The sequence below is a fragment of the Maylandia zebra genome, linkage group LG14 (assembly GCF_041146795.1).
Source record: "Maylandia zebra isolate NMK-2024a linkage group LG14, Mzebra_GT3a, whole genome shotgun sequence".
NCBI lineage: Eukaryota > Metazoa > Chordata > Actinopteri > Cichliformes > Cichlidae > Maylandia > Maylandia zebra.
The window spans coordinates 2,124,495-2,145,858 of record NC_135180.1 but is presented as its reverse complement, the minus strand read 5'-3'; the positions used below and the strand labels follow the sequence as shown (position 1 = coordinate 2,145,858).

At 44.6% G+C, this 21,364-nt stretch overlaps 1 protein-coding gene across 2 annotated transcripts; it reads left to right on the top strand.

The window, feature by feature from the left end:
- Positions 1–61: 61 nt before the first annotated feature.
- Positions 62–11,552, top strand: LOC101478333 (aldehyde dehydrogenase, dimeric NADP-preferring). 2 transcript variants are annotated; one of them, XM_004537969.4, is made up of 10 exons: positions 62–247; positions 1,295–1,458; positions 1,552–1,783; positions 2,341–2,426; positions 3,569–3,777; positions 8,541–8,658; positions 8,762–8,903; positions 8,983–9,149; positions 9,239–9,338; positions 10,710–11,538. In XM_004537969.4, exons 2-10 carry the CDS (start codon positions 1,303–1,305, stop codon positions 11,021–11,023), a joined length of 1,524 nt encoding a protein of 507 aa, XP_004538026.1. In that variant the 5' UTR covers positions 62–247; positions 1,295–1,302; the 3' UTR covers positions 11,024–11,538. The 2 variants fall into 2 exon arrangements, with proteins under 2 accessions (XP_004538026.1, XP_023008157.1); XM_023152389.3 differs by lacking the exon at positions 62–247 and adding an exon at positions 353–472 and having other exon boundaries at positions 10,710–11,552.
- The last annotated feature ends 9,812 nt before the right edge of the window (positions 11,553–21,364 follow it).

Here is a 21,364-nt window from a genome sequence, read left to right as displayed (position 1 = left end):
ACTGCTATTAAGATGAGCCAAGCTGAAGTGGGGTGTGCACATGCGCACGACGCTATCGGTCTCAGTGAACTCGGACACGGTAACCAATCTACCCCGGTAAACTGATCCCAGAGCAGCGTGACCGATGAACACAGGACAATGCTGGGTGAGGGCGCTGGGTGAGGGAGGGATCCCGCAGCGCGTCCGTGAGATCACACGAGTGACGGACTGCAGCTTATATCCGAGGAACAATTGCACCTGAGCTTCGGTAAGTTTCAGACTTTGACAGTGGGCGCCATGGTGAATTATCGGTGATCAATAACGCGATTGATTAATTGTAAAATGACGAGCTGTGCGGCATTTAGCGGACAGAATCAGTTTTCTGTAGTGATGTGAGCTGTTCGTCCGGTCCGCGAACACCAGCGGAGCGCTTCATTTTTATTTACTCATCTTTCAGGGAGTTTGCGTCAGTCAGCAAGCAACATACAGCCAGGTATTTTTCTCAGCGTGCAACAATTAAGACTTTATCACAGCACAGTTATTATCAGCTATGCAAACATGTGACAGTCTCAATAAAACACATGCATCATACAGGATACATGTTCTATTTGACTTCGTTTTGTCACGTACGTGTATTTTTAAATTTAGTGTGTCTATTTCTTCTAAAGTTCTTTATTTTAGGGAACTAAAGTATATTTTACGTTTGTTATTCCACTTTGTCACTGACATTATGTCAGTTATGACTGTAAGGCATGAAGTGTTCACTGCGTTTCGATGCCGGACACACTAACAGACTGCAAAGTGTCCACAGTAGTAACACGTGGGGCTGAAAATCTACCTTTGCCTGTTTTACGTGGATAAACTTCAGTTCATTTTCTCAGACGTGTCAGTTGTTTATCAAATCATTTGTTGTGTGTGTGTGCGTGTGTGTGTGTGTGTGTGTGTGTGTGCGTGTGTGTGTGTGTGTGTGTGTGTGTGTGTGTGTGTGTGTGCGTGTGTGTGTGTGTGTGTGTGTGTGTGTGTGGTGTCTCTTGCTTGTGCGCCTCGAGGCTGCTTTTTATTACTTTGCTGTCTGTCTGTAAAGCCTTTGATAAGATTAAACTCTGTAACCTACAGTCGTCTGTTTTGCTCTTCAAATTGCTGAGAGTAAAACATTAGTTCGGCAGAGCGCACATGCTCACTCTAAGGTAAGCTAGGAGGGCAGACAGGCTTTCCTGGTGACAGCAGAAATGTTTGCAACACCTCTGCTAGAACGACAGCTTATCTGTGAACATTTGAGAGTCCTGTGGACAAACGCTTTTCTGTTCTCATGCAGGTGTGTGTATGGAGAGGCAGGCAGTGCAGCGGGCCAGGGAGGCCTTCCTGAGCGGCAGGACTCGACCTCTAGAGTTCAGACTGCAGCAGCTCCACGCCCTGCAGAGGATGATCGCTGAGAAAGAGACGGAGATAGCCACTGCTCTCAAACAGGACATCAACAGAGTTAGCAGACACGAGAGACTAAGAATAAGATGTGAAATACAATGTGTATATCGGGGCTCGTTTGCTTGCTTAACTGTGTTGGGTTTCCTGCAGAGTCAGTATGACACACCACTCCTGGAGCTGATTGGAATCGAGAACGAGATTAAGCTGGCTATTGAGAAGCTTGGAGAGTGGGCTGCTCCGCGACCGGCAGAAAAGAACCTCCTCACGATATCAGATGAGGTTTATATCCAGCCAGAGCCGCTGGGAGTCGTACTCATCATCGGGGCCTGGAACTACCCCTGGGGCCTTACTCTCATGCCACTTGTTGGCGCCATTGCTGCAGGTAGGGAGACACTCTCTCCACACCTGCGACAGTCACGTACCCCTGATAACAGCAGTCTGAGATGGCTTTGAGAAGGCACGGCCGCAACCCGGTGTCACAGTCACTGTGCTGTTTTCAGTTGTGTGCAGCTGGATTCTGTCATGTTAGACTTTATCAAACCCAAAATGTATTTTGTATTTCTAACAGATCTAACAAGGCAATCACCCACAGTGGGAATGTTTTACTCTACATAACATCCTCTTCTTTTAAATGTAGGTAAAAAAGTCAGCTGAGCTCCATGAAATACAGAAACAATCGATGTAACTGATAAACTGGTCCTAGTCAGAGTCCCAGCTGATCAGCTTGTCTCGGTACCAGACATGTCAGCTGACGGCTCAGAAACGCAGTCTTTGCTCCCTGTCGTTCAACTTTTGCAAAACCGATTCAAAAAATAAAATACTAATGGAAACAGAGTGCATCTGACTGCCTCTCTCTCTGCATTCTCAGCCTCCTGCACGCCGGCTTTGCGTCACACGGTGATCTCATCCCGTTCATGGAAAACTGTTCTCTCTTTGCAGGGAACGCAGCTGTGGTGAAGCCATCGGAACTCAGCGAGTGCTCGTCGCTGCTGCTCCGGGCTTTGCTGCCTCGCTATCTGGACAAGGTCTGAACACCAGGTCTATTGTTCATGCATTAAAGCCTTGAGCCATCATACTACAGTGCTTCAGACATCACGATTAAAAACCCACTTATTCAATCTTGCCTTTCCCTCTAGTTAATATTTCTTTTATGATTTTATATCATGCACTTCTATGCTCATTTAAATTCTTGTTTGCTCTGTACCTGTTGCTTTCCTATGTATTAGTGACAGTTATCTGTTTGCATATTTAGTACTTGCTTTGGTCCTATTTCTATTATCCTCCTCCTATACTCTATTTTACTTGTTAAGCACCTTGGCATACCCTTGGTTTTTAAGTGTGCTTTATAAATAAAGTTTATTATTATTATTATTATTTAGACCCCAATGACACACAGGATTCAACGTTTGTTGCCATTTCGCTGAATATGCTGCTACAAAACAGGAATTTTTGCACATTAAATGTTTCAGATGATCAAAAAACAAAGTTCAATAGACAAAAATAACCAAAGCAATTACAAAATGCAGTTTTTAAATGATAATTTCATTTATTAAGGAAAAAAGCTCTGCAAACCTGCCCTGCCCTGTGGGAAAGGGTAACTTCGTCCTAAACCTAATAAACCTAATTCCAGTCAAGCGTTTGTGAGGTTCTACTGTTTCATGTCAGCCACGCTGGAGGGTTTTTGAGCACGAACAGTCATCCTGTTGAATCGTGAACTCTGACCTTAGCTGAGGAAAGTAGTCGTTCTGTAGATGCTGTTGTGGGTTCGTGGGTGTCCTCCTGGATGAGTTGCTGATGCAGACGCACAGATGTCAGTGATTTTGTTTCTAATCTGTTTCTTCAGATCATGGTGTGATGTGTTGCTTTTAGCCTACTTTACTTTGTGACTCGAGTTCTGTTTAAGTGATTTATTGATTCTTCAGGTCTGATAATCAGACATGAGTGTGCGAGCCTTTTCCACTTAATATATAATTTAAAACTGCATTTATTTGGTTTATCACTCTCTAATATTAGAATTTGTTTAATCTGAAACATGTAAGTGTGACCCCCCCTCCCCAGTAGAGATTTTCCCATCACTATATGTTTGGAAACATGACCTATATTACAGTCAGTTACTCTGTGCTTAATGTAAATAACTTATATATCAGTAAATGTGTTTGTTTTGCAGGATCTGTACCCAGTGGTGACAGGTAGTGTGTCAGAGACCCAGGAACTGCTGAGGCTCAGGTTTGACCACATCGTGTTCACGGGCAGCAGCACAGTGGCCAAACTGGTGATGGAAGCTGCAGCTCGTCACCTCACCCCGGTGACCCTGGAGCTGGGAGGGAAGAGCCCCTGCTACATCGACAAGAACTGCAACATCAGGGTCGCCTGCCGGTAATCCACATTTAGCCAAACGAAGTGAATTACAGCTGCTGACACGGGAATTTAAAAGTCTGATAATCAAAGCGGGCACAGAGGCGCTGACTGTGTCTGCAGGTACATATCAGGGTGACTGAAGCTCAGCGCAATAATAGCAGAACTTACAACCTTCTCCAAGCCCCAACAACGTACATTAATACTTCTATATGTTTCAGTGGATGCTGGTATAGCACATGCACTTTTTAAATCACAACTCAGTAACTATCACTGAAACAGCCACTGTGACCTGGATACAACAAGAAACATGAAAACTCTTGAAAGCTGAATACAGTGGGGCAAAAAAGTATTTAGTCAGCCACCGATTGTGCAAGTTCCCCCACTTAAAATGATGACAGAGGTCAGTAATTTGCACCAGAGGTACACTTCAACTGTGAGAGACCGAATGTGAAAAAAAAATCCATGAATTCACATGGTAGGATTTGTAAAGAATTTATTGGTAAATTAGGGTGGAAAATAAGTATTTGGTCACCTCAAACAAGGAAAATCTCTGGCTCTCACAGACCTGTAACGTCTTCTGTAAGAAGCTTTTCTGTCCCCCACTCGTTACCTGTATGAATGGCACCTGTTTGAACTCATCATCTGTATAAAAGACACCTGTCCACAGCCTCAAACAGTCAGACTCCAAACTCCGCCATGGCCAAGACCAAAGAGCTTTCGAAGGACACCAGGAAAAGTATTGTAGACCTGCACCAGACTAGGAAGAGTGAATCTACAATAGGCAAGCAGCTTGGTGTGAAAAAATCAACTGTGGGAGCAATCATCAGAAAATGGAAGACATACAAGACCACTGATAATCTCCCTCGATCTGGGGCTCCACGCAAGATCTCATCCCGTGGGGTCAAAATGATCATGAGAACGGTGAGCAAAGATCCCAGAACCACACGGGGGGACCTGGTGAATGACCTGCAGAGAGCTGGGACCAAAGTAACAAAGGTCACCATCAGTAACACACTACAACGGCAGGGAATCAAATCCCGCAGTGCCAGACGTGTTCCGCTGCTGAAGCCAGTGCATGTCCAGGCCCGTCTGAAGTTTGCCAGAGAGCACATGGATGATACAGCAGAGGATTGGGAGAATGTCATGTGGTCAGATGAAACCAAAGTAGAACTTTTTGGTATAAACTCAACTCGTCGTGTTTGGAGGAAGAAGAATACTGAGTTGCATCCCAAGAACACCATACCTACTGTGAAGCATGGGGGTGGAAACATCATGCTATGGGGCTGTTTTTCTGCCAAGGGGACAGGACGACTGATCCGTGTTAAGGACAGAATGAATGGGGCCATGTATCGTGAGATTTTGAGCCAAAACCTCCTTCCATCAGTGAGAACTTTGAAGATGAAACGAGGCTGGGTCTTCCAACATGACAATGATCCAAAACACACCGCCCGGGCAACAAAGGAGTGGCTCCGTAAGAAGCATTTGAAAGTCCTGGAGTGGCCTAGCCAGTCTCCAGACCTCAACCCCATAGAAAATCTGTGGCGGGAGTTGAAAGTCCATGTTGCTCGGCGACAGCCCCAAAACATCACTGCTCTCGAGAAGATCTGCATGGAGGAATGGGCCAAAATACCAGCTACTGTGTGTGCAAACCTGGTAAAGACCTATAGTAAACGTTTGACCTCTGTTATTGCCAACAAAGGTTATGTTACAAAGTACTGAGTTTGTTGGGTCTAAACTCAGACCCCGCTGTATCCAGGACTTATTCCCATGAAAGAAAAACAAGGCAACAGTGTTCGATCGATTTCTTGCGCAAGGGAGGCCTCTCATCTGCGACCAGCACGTCGAAATGACCACAATGGTGGCCTCCTCTCGCCGCCTTTTTATTGACAAACTTCAAACAATAGTTTACAAAACACCTCCCCTTGCAACCCCCTTTGGTTACATAGACAAGGACTGTATGTAAATGTGTGTGTGTGTGTGTGTGTGTGTGTGTGTGTGTGTGTGTGTGTGTGTGTGTGTGTTTGTTTGTTCCTGCTGATCAAAGGGTCATAAAACCTAAAAGCAGGAACAACATCCTTGGTCATAAAGAGGGTAGTCTCCCCCACACCCAATGTATGGTTTACCATAGATAACACAGTCAAACCATACAAAGGGTGGGAAGTTCTACCAAACATCAAACAGACCTTCAAAAGGATGTTCCTGTGATAAAACACTTCAACCTTGCACCCAGAACCTCGAGAATCTGGGGATGGGAGGAAAGAAAGAATTCCTTTCACAGAGTTAAAAACAATAGACAAATGGTAAATATAAAAATGACAAATGTTTAACTATTTACTCTAACAGAGTTGTATTTTTGTTATTGACCAAATACTTATTTTCCACCCTGATTTACGAATAAATTCTTTACAAATCCTACCATGTGGATTCATGGATTTTTTTCCACATCCTGTCTCTCACAGTTGAAGTGTACCTCTGGTGCAAATTACTGACCTCTGTCATCATTTTAAGTGGGGGAACTTGCACAATCGGTGGCTGACTAAATACTTTTTTGCCTCACTGTATATTAAAATGTTGGTTAAGAAATTCCTGAGTATAAAAATTCACATGGACATTTTGACTAACGTGACAAACATTGTTTGGTTTCAGTTCATAAATGTTAGGCCTTGATGTTTTATTGAGTAAATGAACTTAAACATACATTTGGTTTGGTTGCAGTTAAACAGAGCTTAGTTTGAGTCCTTTTCCTGTGCTTCAATTACAAGGACTCAAAAAGCTGGAAAATACAGGTCCTTAAACGCAGCACACTTTGACCCACTCTTCTGGAACTCCTGGGACTGAATTAAACTCCAACTCTGTCATTTAGTTAAATATGTCAAGCCTACTGTACAAAAAACAACAAACTCTTTATTGTAAGGACCGAAATAGAAAAGATCAAACTCACAGAAATGTCATGAACCATTCGATGTTACCAGAATCTGTTACATTCCCCTAAAAGGGTCCAGGAAAAGTAACAAAAGTGTGCGGGTCAGAAAAAGGAGACAGGGCGGCAAAAGGGGTTAAATTCGAGAGTTTTATTAAAGTTTCTACTAATAACTCAACTAACAGAGACGGACAAGCCGCTAGTGATGGTCCGCTTGAAGCTGACGCTCCGGTGCGTGCGTCAAAAAAATCAACACACTGCTTCAGAAGCTCTGCGTTGAAGCTTGATTCGTTTGGCCAGAGTCACGTGATCGGTGACGTCCGAAGCTTCAGTTAGAGCCTAACTGCTTCGGTGTCTGATTCAATGGTTTAAAAGGAAGTGAATCATTCGTGGGATTTGTGGAGTGTTTGATGGTGACAGCGAACCACTGATCATTCTACTGAGAGATTTGGAGCCAGCGAGGAATAAAGGAGGTTCTGTTGTGTGGGAGAATTTTGAGTTGATTTTTGTCGATCAGGTGGGTTTTCCAGCTTTGTGTTCTGGCCGTTTGCTTTTTGTTTTGTGCGTGTTTATTATATCTGAAAACGGGAAAAAGGTAAAATGTCAAAAATCTGCTTCCATAATATAAATATCATTAAATAACTTTAGAAAAACTTCCACTTGACTCTTTACATGTAATGTTGTAAAAATATATATTTTATTGTTTAATTAATCTGAAAATGTTAGTCTGCCAAATGTGCAGCAATTGAATTTATTTATTCTCTTTAGCTGATCGTTTGTGTGGTAGACTGTATACCTGCATCTCTACCAGTTTCTCTGCACTCCAGCCTCCTCTGTGCCATGTGAAGGGATTTTCCTTAAGGCAGGAGAAATTATCTCCACAAAAAGGAACAGGTTCGGCCATCGCACACTAGAACAAATTCTCTTCTTAAATAAAAATGAGAAAGGGTTACCTTAAATGCATCATGTTTTTAATTTGCAAGTTCATAAGCATTTTCCTTTTCCATTTCACAATCAAATACCCCCAGGTCAAAAATATGTCTGGGAAATTTCCCTAATATAATATTATTTATAAATACACCCGTCTAGCGATTAATTGCATAAGTGCATGGAGGCAGGACCTCAGAGCAGAAGCATACTCCATAATGTGTTGTACATTATTATATGTTTATTATATGTAACCTGGTATTTTTCAATTATTGTATTTACCAACATCAAGAAGTCACAAGCAAAGACAGACCACACCATGATGCATAACAAGGAGAGTTTACTGGTCAAAACTATTTATTAAACAAATAAAACACATTTTTTAACCACCAAACAATACGCGTTCAAAGCAACACGACGGCGGCCCAATATCAGACAGAATTCCACTCTGTAGAGTGGGCAGTCATAATGAAGCAGTTGGTTTTATTTTGTGGATTCAAGCTGCTCTTTGTATTTTTGGCCACCAGATGTCACCAGAGAGGACTGTGTTGAAAAGCTTCGAGTAATGAACCGTTTTTCAATACAAGCTTCAGAAAGCTTCATTTGGCCATCACTACAAGCCGCTATCACCATTTAAATACCTTTAATTGCTGATGTGAGTCAGCTGTACAAAAGAAAAAGGCGGCACCTAAGGCAGGAGAGACGGTAGGACCCGCCCACACAGGTAACTTCAGGAGGAGGCCCTGCTGGGGCCGCAACAAATCTTTTCTCAGTTAAAAGGAAGTAAATGTCAAAGCAAGAAAAAGGTGTTTTTTTCCTTGTTTTTTTATTTTGGGGGGGATAGCTACACTCTCAATAAAATGAATAAAGGTCCTCTAAGAATGAACCAAAACACGAATATTGTAAAGTTGTTCTCCACCTGGTTTGTTTGCAGTCGTATCACGTGGGGGAAGTTCATCAACTGTGGGCAGACGTGCATCGCTCCAGACTACATTCTGTGTGAGCCGTGCATCCAGGGCCGAGTGGTGGAGTGCATCCGACAAACGCTTCTGGTAAAGCACCCAATAACCAAAGAGAATCACTGCGACATCGCTCATACAGGTGGAGCTGCACGGTGTGAAACCTTACTGAGACTACCTCTCTGCTCCATTCCAGGAGTTTTATGGTGCCGATCCAAAATGCTCACCTGACTACGGACGAATTGTCAACCAGCGTCACTTCAACAGAATCATGGGGCTGATGGAGGGCTACACTCCTGTGGTGGGTGGACAGAGTGATTCCTCACAGCGCTACATTGGTAATGAAAATGCAGATTGAATCATGCGATGCAGATCCATCTGTGCTCTGTTTGATAAATGTTGATGTTGCACTGAAAGCCCCAACGGTGCTGAAGGACGTGCCGCCCCACTCCAGGCTGATGCAGGAGGAGATCTTCGGCCCCGTGCTGCCCATAGTTACAGTGAGTGACATGGACAATGCCATCACCTTCATCAACGAGAGAGAGAAGCCCCTGGCTCTGTACATCTTCTGCTCTGACAAGAAGGTGAGAAGGAACCATCTTTAAGTAGCTTTTAACGTTAGCAGCGTCCCTCGTGCTCGTCTTACAACGATTTCTTCTCACGTTTCTCACAGGCAATAAAAAAAATGATTGCGGAGACGACGAGCGGTGGCGTGACGGTCAACGACGTCATGATGCACTATACACTCAACTCCCTCCCGTTCGGTGGCGTAGGTAGGAAGACTTCAAAGTGTGGCTTTGAAGTGGGAAAGCTTCACAAAATGTGACAACTTTAGACAAAAAAACACAACATCAGATGAAACAGTGTCAGCTAAACCATGATGTCAGATGACAGACAAAACTACAAACAATCAAAGATGGATGCAGCTAAACATTGTTTTTAAAAAGAAAGGGAGGCAGAGAAGCGGGTCCGAGTGTGATACCGCTTGCTCATTGGCTAACTTGTTGGTTACTGGACATGCCACGGACAGCCCTCCTATTCTTTGCGCTGTGTGTGTGTGTGTGTGTGTGTGTGTGTGTGTGTGTGTGTGTGTCCTGTCGCCTCCAGGAGCTCAGCTGCCACCCATTCATTCAGCAGTGAGTCAAGCTTGTGAAGAGCTGCTCAGTCAGTGAGCGGGCCAGCACTGAGTCGTGAACTTTTACTGTGTCAAGTCACATTTGTGTTACCTTTAAGCTACTAGTGAGTAGCTGTTATCTGCTGGCAGCAGAAGTGAACCTTTAACTTTAACCCACCTCCGTCTCCTTTCTCAGGATATTTGTGGGTGTTTTTCTTTGAGTCGAGTCCTTTTTAATAAAACTTGCTCCGTTTTTCTGTGTGTGCTGTGGAGCAGTGAGCAAACATTCATCGACAGCTCCTGCAGATTTGAGAAAACTGTTCCACACATTTATTGGAACTACAGCTGATTCTGAGCTGATGCCTGTTGTGCTTAGTGAGCAAGACTTTCTTCAAGAAGCCTGAATACGAATACATTCAGGAGCTGAGATTACAAACAGTTAAAAGTGTTATATGAAGCAAATTATACTGGACAAGATTGAGATCAAATTTGAGTTCTGGAGAACACTGCCTATTTCGGTAATAGCATCTATCTTCATGTATCTTACTGAAACCTGGACTTCCCATGTGTAAGCTTGCCCTCCAACATTAAATGTGTTATTATTCAGCATCTCTGGCTGGAGGAGACGGCTGTGCTTGCAAGCTGGCTGGACATGTAGAGAGGACTGTCTGTCTGTCTCCGGGCTGTGTTGTAGTCTCCCTCATTTGAGTTAAAAAATGACCCTACAATCACAAACTGACCCACTGTGCAAATCTGTGGGCGAGCAATAAAACTATTCAAGCTAAGTGTTACATCATTCACACTACTAACATCAGCCAGTTCACCTTTTAAACCTTCAGTGATGTATGGGGACACATACACAATATTGGGGATCTTTACATCAGGAGCACATTTGCACTGTGATCACTGATGCAAGAAAAAGTCACTCTCACCCTGTTACAGTCCATGTGTGAGCACATACTGACAGCACAAATCACAAATGAAGCGCTCCTTTTAGAAGACACGACTGACTTGTGTGTCACCCCTCCAGGTCAGAGTGGTATGGGACGCTACCATGGCAAACACACCTTTGAGCAGCTGAGCCACCACAGGGCATGCATGGTCCGGTCACTGGGCATGGAGAGCGTTAACTTGGCCAGGTACCCTCCTCAGAACCGCCAGCGGGCACGCAGGGCTCGGATGGCCCTCACGTCGCCGCTGATTGACATGTCCAAGAGGACCCTGGTGTGGGCCATTCTTGCCACCATCATCGGCCTCGGTCTCCTCATCGCCCTGCTGGTCATCCTGCTCATTGCAGCGGGCCTCAACTGCACCTGCTGGTACTGGAGAGGCTTCTATAACTAGACACACTGTGACCTCGCTATGGAAGATCCTTCCAAAGAAACAAAAGTGCTTTTCACAGATGTTCATGATCAGATGAATCTTGTTTTATTGTTTCATAAAGATGAATAAAACAGTAACCTTTGGCTTGATCTATTATCTCTTTTATGAGCAGTGTGTGAATTGGATTCTATTTTTACAGTCGGTTAACATTCACTTTGTGAGGAAATATTGATGTAATTTGTTGTTTAAAATTAAAAGATGTGTTCTTAAAATGTAATATTCCATTTTTTTTCTTAAACCTTCATTTTATTTTGGCACAAAACTGAGCAAGTCTCCATCCTTTTACACTCTGTTACTATTGTGACCACAAGAGGGCACTATTGAGACAAATTAATTTAATATCTTCTTTTTGTTTTGGCTCTTCCCTTTAAGGGTCACTGCAGTGCCCCATCTGCCTCTGTATTGTCTCATCTTTAGCATCCTCTTCTGTAACCCCAGCTCTCTGCATGACTTCTTACATGAACCTTTTCTTTGGTGTTCCTTCTCTCTTCATGCATCCTTGGTTCAGTGTATTCACGATCCCTCTGCACATCTTAGCCTCGTCTCTCTAACTTTGTGTCCAAACCACTCAACCTGAGCTGTCCCTGTGATCTACTCATTTCTCATCTTGTCCATTCAGGACTCCCAAAGACAACCCAGATGTTGACTCTGGAGAGCAACTTTCACTCTTTCCTTCCAGTCTTTTTCTGAGTGATTCTGTCTCCAAACCATACATCATTAAAGCTACTGTGCAAAAGTGTTGCTCTACCCCTCGTTTACATTTTCTAGGAAAATAGGTGTGATTTAAACACGTGCAAACATACATGAAACTGCATCTTGTAAACCTAACTTTTCACTCTTGATGCTGTCCTGTCACAAATCAGCCCTGACACTCGTCTCCACCCACTCCACCCTGCCAGCACTCGCTTCTTCACCAGGATAGTTAACCTCAGGTATTTAAACTCATCTACCTTCAGTATCTCTAGTGCCTGGATGTTCACCTTTCTGCCTGCCTCCTTCTCATTCACTCTCATGCATTTTGTTACTTTGCTCTTCTACTTTGCACCTCTTCAGGCTCTTTTTTACCTGCCTGATCACAATGTCATCTGCAAACATGATCCTATCTCTCAGCCCTTCCACCACCACTGCAAAGAAGAAGCAGCTCAGACCCAATCCCCGATGTATTCCTGCCTCCACTCTAAACCCATCTGTTGTTCCTACCTTTCACCTCACCAGAGCCAACTCGCCCATCGCCGAGACCATTTCTGAAGAGCTTAGATGAATCTCTTAGGGATCATGTCATGTCCTTGCTGGATTTCTTTCCTGTTTCTTAAGACATGACTACCAGATATGATTCAATGAGAACAGTTGCTCAAGAGCAGTCACAAAAACCCATCTGGCTTTTAAATTTAAACTGAGTTTAAACTCTTCTAGAACGACTGTAATCAACAGAATGCAGAGAGACAACCTCTATGACTTTAAGTCAACATACTGCGTTGAAGACAGAAGTTACAGTAGGGCAGGGTCATACGTTCTTGTAATATTAATTTGGACCACAAGATGGTGCAGCAGGTCAATGTAGCATGCAGTCTCGCTGATACCAAATCACAACAACAGTCTCAAGGCGCTTTATATTGTAAGGTAGACCCTACAATAATAAGCCTGCAGTGCGAGAGTGAAGTGCTCTAATATGGTGATATGGTACTACAAGGTCATTTTGGATTAACTGAAGGCTTTTCAGGGAGTTTTTAGGACTTCCTGATATTAATGAATTACAGTCGTCCAGCCTGGAAGTAATAGAGACAGGATATTTCTAACTTTAGAGATGTTGCACAAATGGAAGAAAGCATTCCTACACATTTGTTTAACATGTGCATTGAAGGACATATCCTGGCTCCAAGTTTCCATACTAAGACAAAAATCAGTATCTTTTACTGACAGTGCTAATATGGGTTCTTTCCTTCTTCTTGGAACGGCCTGTCTGAGGAATTCAGGCTCACACGATCAGTGACCTGATTTAAATCACTTCTAAAAGCTAATTTCACAGACTTGCTATGAAGTGATTCTGTTGCGTGTTGTCTTTGCTAACTTCCTGCCTCCAGTGCTTCATTATTTTCTATATATGTATGTTTTTGTAGCATCCCTGCCAAACAAAATACAAATGCTGAATATGATTAGTTCATTTAAACAGTGAACAGACTGATTCCTCTACAGCACTTTTCTACTATACAAAGCACTTAATACAACATCACACAAGCACTTTTTTCTGGGCTTAAGTGCTTTCTGTCTAACATTCACACACATCCATACTCTGATGGAAGCACTGGAGATCAACTTGGGGTTAGTATCTTACCTAAGCAGACTGGAGTAGCCTAACTAAAGCTGATTCTGATTAGTAGCTGACCTGCTCAACCTCCTGAACTACAGCCACCCACAGGTACAACTTCATAGCTTTAACCTACATGACACGGACTGTTAACAACATATGAGCGCAGAGGTTGTAGTTTACTGAAATCATACGATGTTTCTATACCAGATGGCAGCAGAGATCTTTGAGATGGTAGAGAGCCAGAACTGAGAATGGTGAATAAGTGTTCCATGTGTTCACATTTATAGGCTTTTATTTGGAGTTTTAAAGCTCCACATAAAAGTAATTCCACAAAATGTTCTTGTTAAAATGTCTCTGTAATCCTGAAAAGAGAAGAAAAGTGACTTGGACATGATGTTTGAACTGTCCTTCACATCGTCACACTCGTCTGATGAGTCTTCATGTAAGCAGTGAGAGTAGACTGAAAAGCTGAAAGAAGATGAAGATGGTTTTGCCTCTCAGGCTTGACAGGCTCTCTGTTAATATCATGTTGCATGATATTTCACTGCACCCATGGAAAACTTGCAGTGAATGTCTAGTTATACGTAAAAGTACAACAAGAGTTGTAGCACAGCTTGTTTAAGTCATTTAAGCTAGCACCCCATTAGCATTTGGATCCCCCTGCTCCCTCTGCTATGCTCTGCTAAGCTCTTAACTGACAGCTTTATCACCTAATAGGTCTGTGGATACTGAGCCCTTTAGCTCGTGAGCCAGCAAAAAGAAACAGTCGCCCTCTCAGCAGCCTGCCTCACTCACACAGGCAGCCTTCACTTTTTCCTGGAGGCCTCAATAACGTTGCGTAAGCATCGTATAGTGTATATACAGTCATTTATATAGTGGTGTAGAGTCACTCAGAGGAAAGCACTATTTACTTCCTACAGTTTTACCATATTTCAGATCTTTAAAAGCTTCATTCTGGACTTTTAAAGACGAGACAAGCGAAGCTGTCATGTGCGTTTGTAGTTTTGTTTTCCTTCATTAACTACTCGTCACTTTATTTGTGTGTGTGTAGCTGTCAGCAACTTGTATTTTCAGTTCCACTTTGCCTCATTAACTGCTCATCACTTTATCTGTGCTCATTAGTGGCCTTTGTGACTTGAATCAGATTGGCTCTGTCAGCGACCATCCACTGGATTTTAGTCGTTTTTGTCTTCCTTTCTACGGGGATCCTGCCAGATCCTATATTTTAGACTTTTCTTGAGCATTAGAATCATTGTCGTGTCATTATTATTGTCTCATTATTTTCCAGAGGCGTCAGAGAGCTTTTTAAATCTTAGCTCAATAACGACGTGCTGGCAAAGAGATCCTAATTACTGTGATTCTACAGATCCACTTCACTGCCGCCAGCACAGGTATAATTGTCAGGGTTCATCTCTGTGCTTGTCCTGCTAGACCTCAGTGCAGCGTTCATTACTGTTCACCACAATATGTTATAACACAGATTAGAGCACGCTCTAGTAAAAGTACTGCACTGCTCTGATTTCTTCACATAAATACGGAGTCTTCCTCACACACTAATGCTAATACACCACTCTGCATTTAATCGTTAGTTACTATTAACCTCCGTTACCTCACCCCTGCTGCAGATGGCCCCGCCCCTCCCTGAGCCTGGTTCTGCCGGAGGTTTCTTCCTGGTAAAAGGGAGTTTTTCCTTCCCACTGTCGTCAAAGTGCTGCTCATAGGGGGTCATATGATTGTTGGGTTTTTCTCTGTATGTAATATTGTAGGATCTACCTTACAATATAAAGCACCTTGAGGCGACTGTTGTTGTGACGGCGGACGCTGATTACACAAACGAGACAGGGAGAACACAAGACTGAACACACCAACACAGGACACGGACCTTCAAAGTAAAACAGGAAGTACACGGAGAAGTAGACTGGAGAAGGAGAGAGAGAGCATGAGGAGCACGAGGGAGAGAGGCGGACATGACAGGCTGGAGAAAACAAGATGGCACGAGAACTCACATCACCATAAAAACGCAGACACATAGGGAGACACGGGGCAGAGACACGAGGGCAGAGACACGGGGGCAGAGACACGAGGGCAGAGACACGGGGCAGAGACACGGGGGCAGAGACACGAGGGCAGAGACACGAGGGCAGAGACACGGGGGCAGAGACGCGAGGGCAGAGACGCGAGGGCAGAGACACAAGGGCAGAGACACGAGGGCAGAGACACGGGGGCAGAGACACGAGGGCAGAGACACGGGGGCAGAGACACGAGGGCAGAGACACGAGGGCAGAGACACGGGGGCAGAGACGCGAGGGCAGAGACACGAGGGCAGAGACACGAGGGCAGAGACACGGGGGCAGAGACGCGAGGGCAGAGACGCGGGGGCAGAGACGCGGGGGCAGAGACACGAGGGCAGAGACACGGGGGCAGAGACACGAGGGCAGAGACACGAGGGCAGAGACACGGGGGCAGAGACGCGAGGGCAGAGACACGGGGGCAGAGACGCGAGGGCAGAGACGCGAGGGCAGAGACACGAGGGCAGAGACACGGGGGCAGAGACACGAGGGCAGAGACACGGGGGCAGAGACACGAGGGCAGAGACGCGGGGGCAGAGACGCGAGGGCAGAGACACGGGGGCAGAGACACGGGGGCAGAGACACGGCGCAGAGACACGAGGGCAGAGACGCGAGGGCAGAGACACGGGGGCAGAGACACGGCGCAGAGACACGAGGGCAGAGACACGGGGGCAGAGACACGGGGGCAGAGACGCGAGGGCAGAGACACGAGGGCAGAGACACGGGGGCAGAGACACGGCGCAGAGACACGGGGCAGAGACACGGGGGCAGAGACGCGAGGGCAGAGACGCGAGGGCAGAGACACGGGGGCAGAGACGCGAGGGCAGAGACACGGGGCAGAGACACGGGGGCAGAGACACGGGGGCAGAGACACGAGGGCAGAGACACGGGGGCAGAGACACAAACGCAATATACAAGTATAACACACAGTGAAATGTAGCCTGACACGCTCCTCGACATGCGCAAAAATTGGGGGGGGGGGTGTAGAGGAAGAACATTTTATATATATATATATATATATATATATATACATATATATATATATATATATATATGTATATATATATATATATATACATATATATATATATATGTATATATATATATATATATATATATATATATATATATATATATATATATATATATATGTATATATATATATATATATATATATATATATACATATATATATATATATATATATATATATAGTATATACATTGGGTGAATGTGCAGCAGTAGCAGCAAGCAGGTGAATTCTGTACATTAATATGAATAGACATCTGACTATTTTACAGGATAGACAATATAAACATATTTAAAATTAAAGGAATTGAAATGTACATTGTTCCTTGGTTTAGTGTCTGGAAGAGTCCTGTCTCAGTCAATTATAGATGATGTGAGAGGGCGGGTGTGTGTGTTTAGAGCACGGATGGCTTGGGGATAGAAGCTCCTCTTGAGTCTCTCTGTCCTTGCCCGGAAGATGCGGAACCTTCTACCAGATTGCAGAAGTTGGAACAGTTTGTTGCCAGGATGGCAACAAACTAACAAAATACAAAAACACAAGAAAACTAAGAACGCTCGGTCAAAATGACTCAGGACCATGACAGCGAGTGTGTGACACAATTGTAATCTGTTTTAAGAATTTATAAAGCCCTTGTTTAATTATAGTGATGTTTAGTTGGGGTTATGGGGATGTAATTGCGTGACATTGCCACAACGCTCCCACGCCTCCGACGAGCAGGAGCCTGCAGACCGAACACAACTTACGTCTCATGTTGCTACATGAGGCGGGCTGTAACACGCAGAACAAAGGCGTGCTAGAAAATGTCATCAGAACAAAAATATCTGGATTTATGGCAACATTCAAGTGATTTTTAAAGAGACACTTTTCCAAGTTTTTTTTCTATTCTTGGCCTAAAATCTGAGTTCTGATTGGATGGCTTTTATTATCGGCAGCACTCACTATCTGACCTCCTGTAGTGATCTGTTCCTTTTGTACATGACTCATGCACTGCGGGAGATGCTTCTGAAGAGCTTTAGTTGCTGCTGATGTGCAAAGTTAACTTTTGCTGAGGTTTGCCCTCATGTCCTCTGTGGATAAAACTCCCTGAGCCAGAGAGCCAGCAGCTGTCTGCCTGAATGTTGCTGGCAGCGAGCTGCACAGCTCCCGCCTTCATCACACTGCTGCGCTGGAACAGACACATGTAAACATACTTTTTTCCCTGCCAAGCATTTGGCTTCAGGGCACGATATGTGAGGTACAGTGGGATGTCTCATACACTGCTGCCTCATTACAGTTCATGAATAATGCATCAGTCTCATAGTTTGGAAGATCAGGAAGAACACACCTTTTTAATTTTGAAATCTTGACCTCAATTCAAGAGCAAGTGCGAAGGTGAACATATATTTGCATACATTCCTAATGGAAATGTGTTCATGTGTGTGTTTGCATCAACTTTCATCAATGTTGGAAGTGCTACAGCACGTATATGTCGAACGTCGGGCTGCTGCTGGTTACTGCGTTTGATTACAGGGTGATTCACTCCCTGCAGACAGGCAGCATCTCTGGTCACAAACGTCTGCCAAATGCACAAACAAAGCTCCAGTGCTTATTTTGATTTTACCACCATCAATAATTCAAGAGAATTTGCAATGACGTAGAAAATATTTAACATTTTATTAATGCTTTCAGTGATGCAGTTGTCAGTAAATAAAGGGCATTCACCAGCCTTCTTTTCCTATAAGTTACTCACATTGATGACGCACGTCCTCATTTAATGTGTGAATGCATTGTGACTCTGCTGGGGACGCCTATGGCTCAGGATGGAGCATGTCATCTAAAGACCTGGATGGACCAGGTCCTGGTTCCTGGTGCTGGACCCCGGGACTGTCAGACTGGTGTGTCTCACATGTTGAGGGTCCTGCGCAGTATCTTTGCTGTGCCTGGGCTTCTGGACAGAGATCTCAGATGCTGTTCCTGTGATCTGGTGGAGCCACTCGCCCAGTTTGAGTCACTGCCCTGCTCTGATTGTTGCCACTGTTGCCATCACCCTCCACATCTTCTCGAGCTCCACTCACAACCCTTGGTTTTCCTCGAGTTTCTCTTTTTCCTGATATTGCTATTACTTGGTTCGTCTACGCTGTCTGTCCTCTGCTTGTCCACCACTACTATGTCCGGTTGGTTAGCCATCACCACTTTACCTGTCTTCTATCTGGAAGTCCCACAGGATCTCAGCTCAGTAATTTTCCACCACCCTAGGGGGCAGATCCTATTTTCCCCTCAGGACTTTCAGCTCATACTCGGCACAGATGTTCCTGTGTACTGTGTCGGCCACTTGGTTAAGGTGTTTCATGTATGCCCTGCCTGCTGTTATGTGGTGGACTGTAACAGGGGCCTTCTTCTTCATCCTCGCGTTTTTCCCGCTGGTGGAGGGTCCGCTCTTTGGCAAAGGTTTCTCCATTTGGTTCTGTCCAAGGCGTCCTCAGGTGATGCGTTGACAGTCTTAATGTCTTCCTAAATTTTGTCCATCCACTGTTTCTTCGGTCTGCCTCAAGGCCGGCGTCCTTCTGGGTCGGTCCTCATAGCCGTTTTTGCTACAGAGTTCTCATTGCTTTGAATCATGTGTCCATACCACCTCAGGCGGGACTCAAGCATCTTTTCCTTGATTGGGGCTACACCTAGTCACTTCTGTATGTCTTTGTTCATAACACAGTCCCATCTTGTAATTCCCAGGCTCCATCGAGAATGCGCATCTCCATGGTGTTTAGGGCCAGTTCATGTGTGGTCAATGCGGGCAACATGCAGAGCCATACAGGGCTACTGGGCAACCACCGTTTTGTAGATTTTTCCCTTGAGTCGATCTGGCACTCTTCTGTCACAAAGGACACCAGTGACCTGTTGCCATTTTAACCAGGCTGCATTTAGATTCAGTTCAGATCAAACTGAGGTTATTGTACTCGGCCCTGAAAAGCCTAGAAATATGGTATCTAAGCAGATTCTTACCCTGGATGGCATTACCTTGGCCTCCAGTAACGCTGTGAGGAACCTTGGAGTCATGTTTGACCAGGACATGTCCTTCAATGCACATATTAAACAAATATGTAAGACTGCGTTCTTCCATTTGTGCAACATCTCTAAAGTTAGAAATATCCTGTCTCAGAGTGACGCTGAAAAACTAGTTCATGCATTTATTACTTCCAGGCTGGACGACTGTAATTCATTATTATCAGGAAGTCCAAAAAACTCACTGAAAAGCCTTCAGCTGATCCAAAATGCTGCAGCAAGAGTCCTGACAGGGACTAGAAAGAGAGAGCATATTTCTCCTGTTTTGGCTTCCTGTTAAATCCAGAATTCAAAATCCTGCTCCTCACATACAAGGTCTTAAATAATCAGGCCCCATCTTATCTTAATGACCTTGTAGTACCATATCACCCTATTAGAGCACTTCGCTCTCGCTCTGCAGGCCTACTTGTTGTTCCTAGAGTATTTAAAAGTAGAATGGGAGGCAGCGCCTTCAGTTTTCAGGCCCCTCTTCTGTGGAACCAGCTTCCAGTTTGGATTCAGGAGACAGACACTATCTCTACTTTCAAGATTAGGCTTAAAACTTTCCTTTTTGCTAAAGCATATAGTTAGGGCTGGACCAGGTCACCCTGAATCCTCCCTTAGTTATGCTGCAATAATCGTAGGCTGTCGGGGATTCCCATGATGCATTGAGTTTTTCCTTTCCAGTCACCTTTCTCACTCACTATGTGTTAACAGACCTCTCTGCATTGAATCATATCTGTTATTAACCTCTGTCTCTCTTCCACAGCATGTCTTTATCCTGTCTTCCTTCTCTCACCCCAACCAATCACAGCAGATGGCCCCGCCCCTCCCTGAGCCTGGTTCTGCCGGAGGTTTCTTCCTGTTAAAAGGGAGTTTTTCCTTCCCACTGTCGCCAAAGTGCTTGCTCATAGGGGGTCATATGATTGTTGGGTTTTTCTCTGTATCTATGAAGCGCCTTGAGGCGACTTTTGTTGTGATTTGGCGCAATATAAATAACATTGAATTGAATTGAATTGAATTTATTCGTGCTTGGACATCGGAGGGGATATTTCCATCGTAGCTGATGACTGAGCCCAAGTAGCGGAACTCTTCTGTCTTCTTCAACTCTTCGTTGTCAATTATGATGATGCCATCAGTTTGGGGGCCTCCTTCCAGGTATTCGGTCTTTTTCGTATTGAGCCGCATACCATATTCATCGAGCCGGGTCTTCCAGAGTTGAGTCGTCGTTTGGGTCTCTTCTCTGACTTTGCTGGCGAGGATTACGTCATCAGCAAAGAAGAGAGACCATGGATGAGGTCGTGATGGTATCCATACAAAGGATAAAGAGGAGGGGTGATAGAGCTGATCCTTGGTGGACTCCGACGCTAACTGGGAAGGGAGGTGATAGTCCAGCGGCGCATCGGACTGAACTGGTGACGTTGTCATAGAGGAGCTGTATCCATTTGACATACACCTAAGGGACACCATGCGATCTTAAGAAGTGCTATATGAGGTCATGGGGTACCCTGTCGAAAGCCTTTTCAAGGTCTAGGAAGGCTGTACCGTCTTGTTCTTTTCCCTTTGCTTCTCCAGCAGGAGGCGGGCAGCGTGTATGGCGTCAGTTGTTCCGCATCCCTTTACGAAACCGCATTGGTTGCGGGTGACGTTGACAATTTCCTGAAGACATGCATTGATGACTCTTTCGAATATTTTCATCATGTGACATAGTAGGAGAATAGGATGATAATTTGAGCATTCGGCTACATCCCCTTTGTTCTTCCATATGGGTATGGTAATACTGGTAATACTGGTCGTCCAGGCCTTCGGGACTTCCCCTGTGCTGACAATGTTGTTAAAATAAAGACTGTCACAGGGGCCTGCACCTGGGGTTTTGC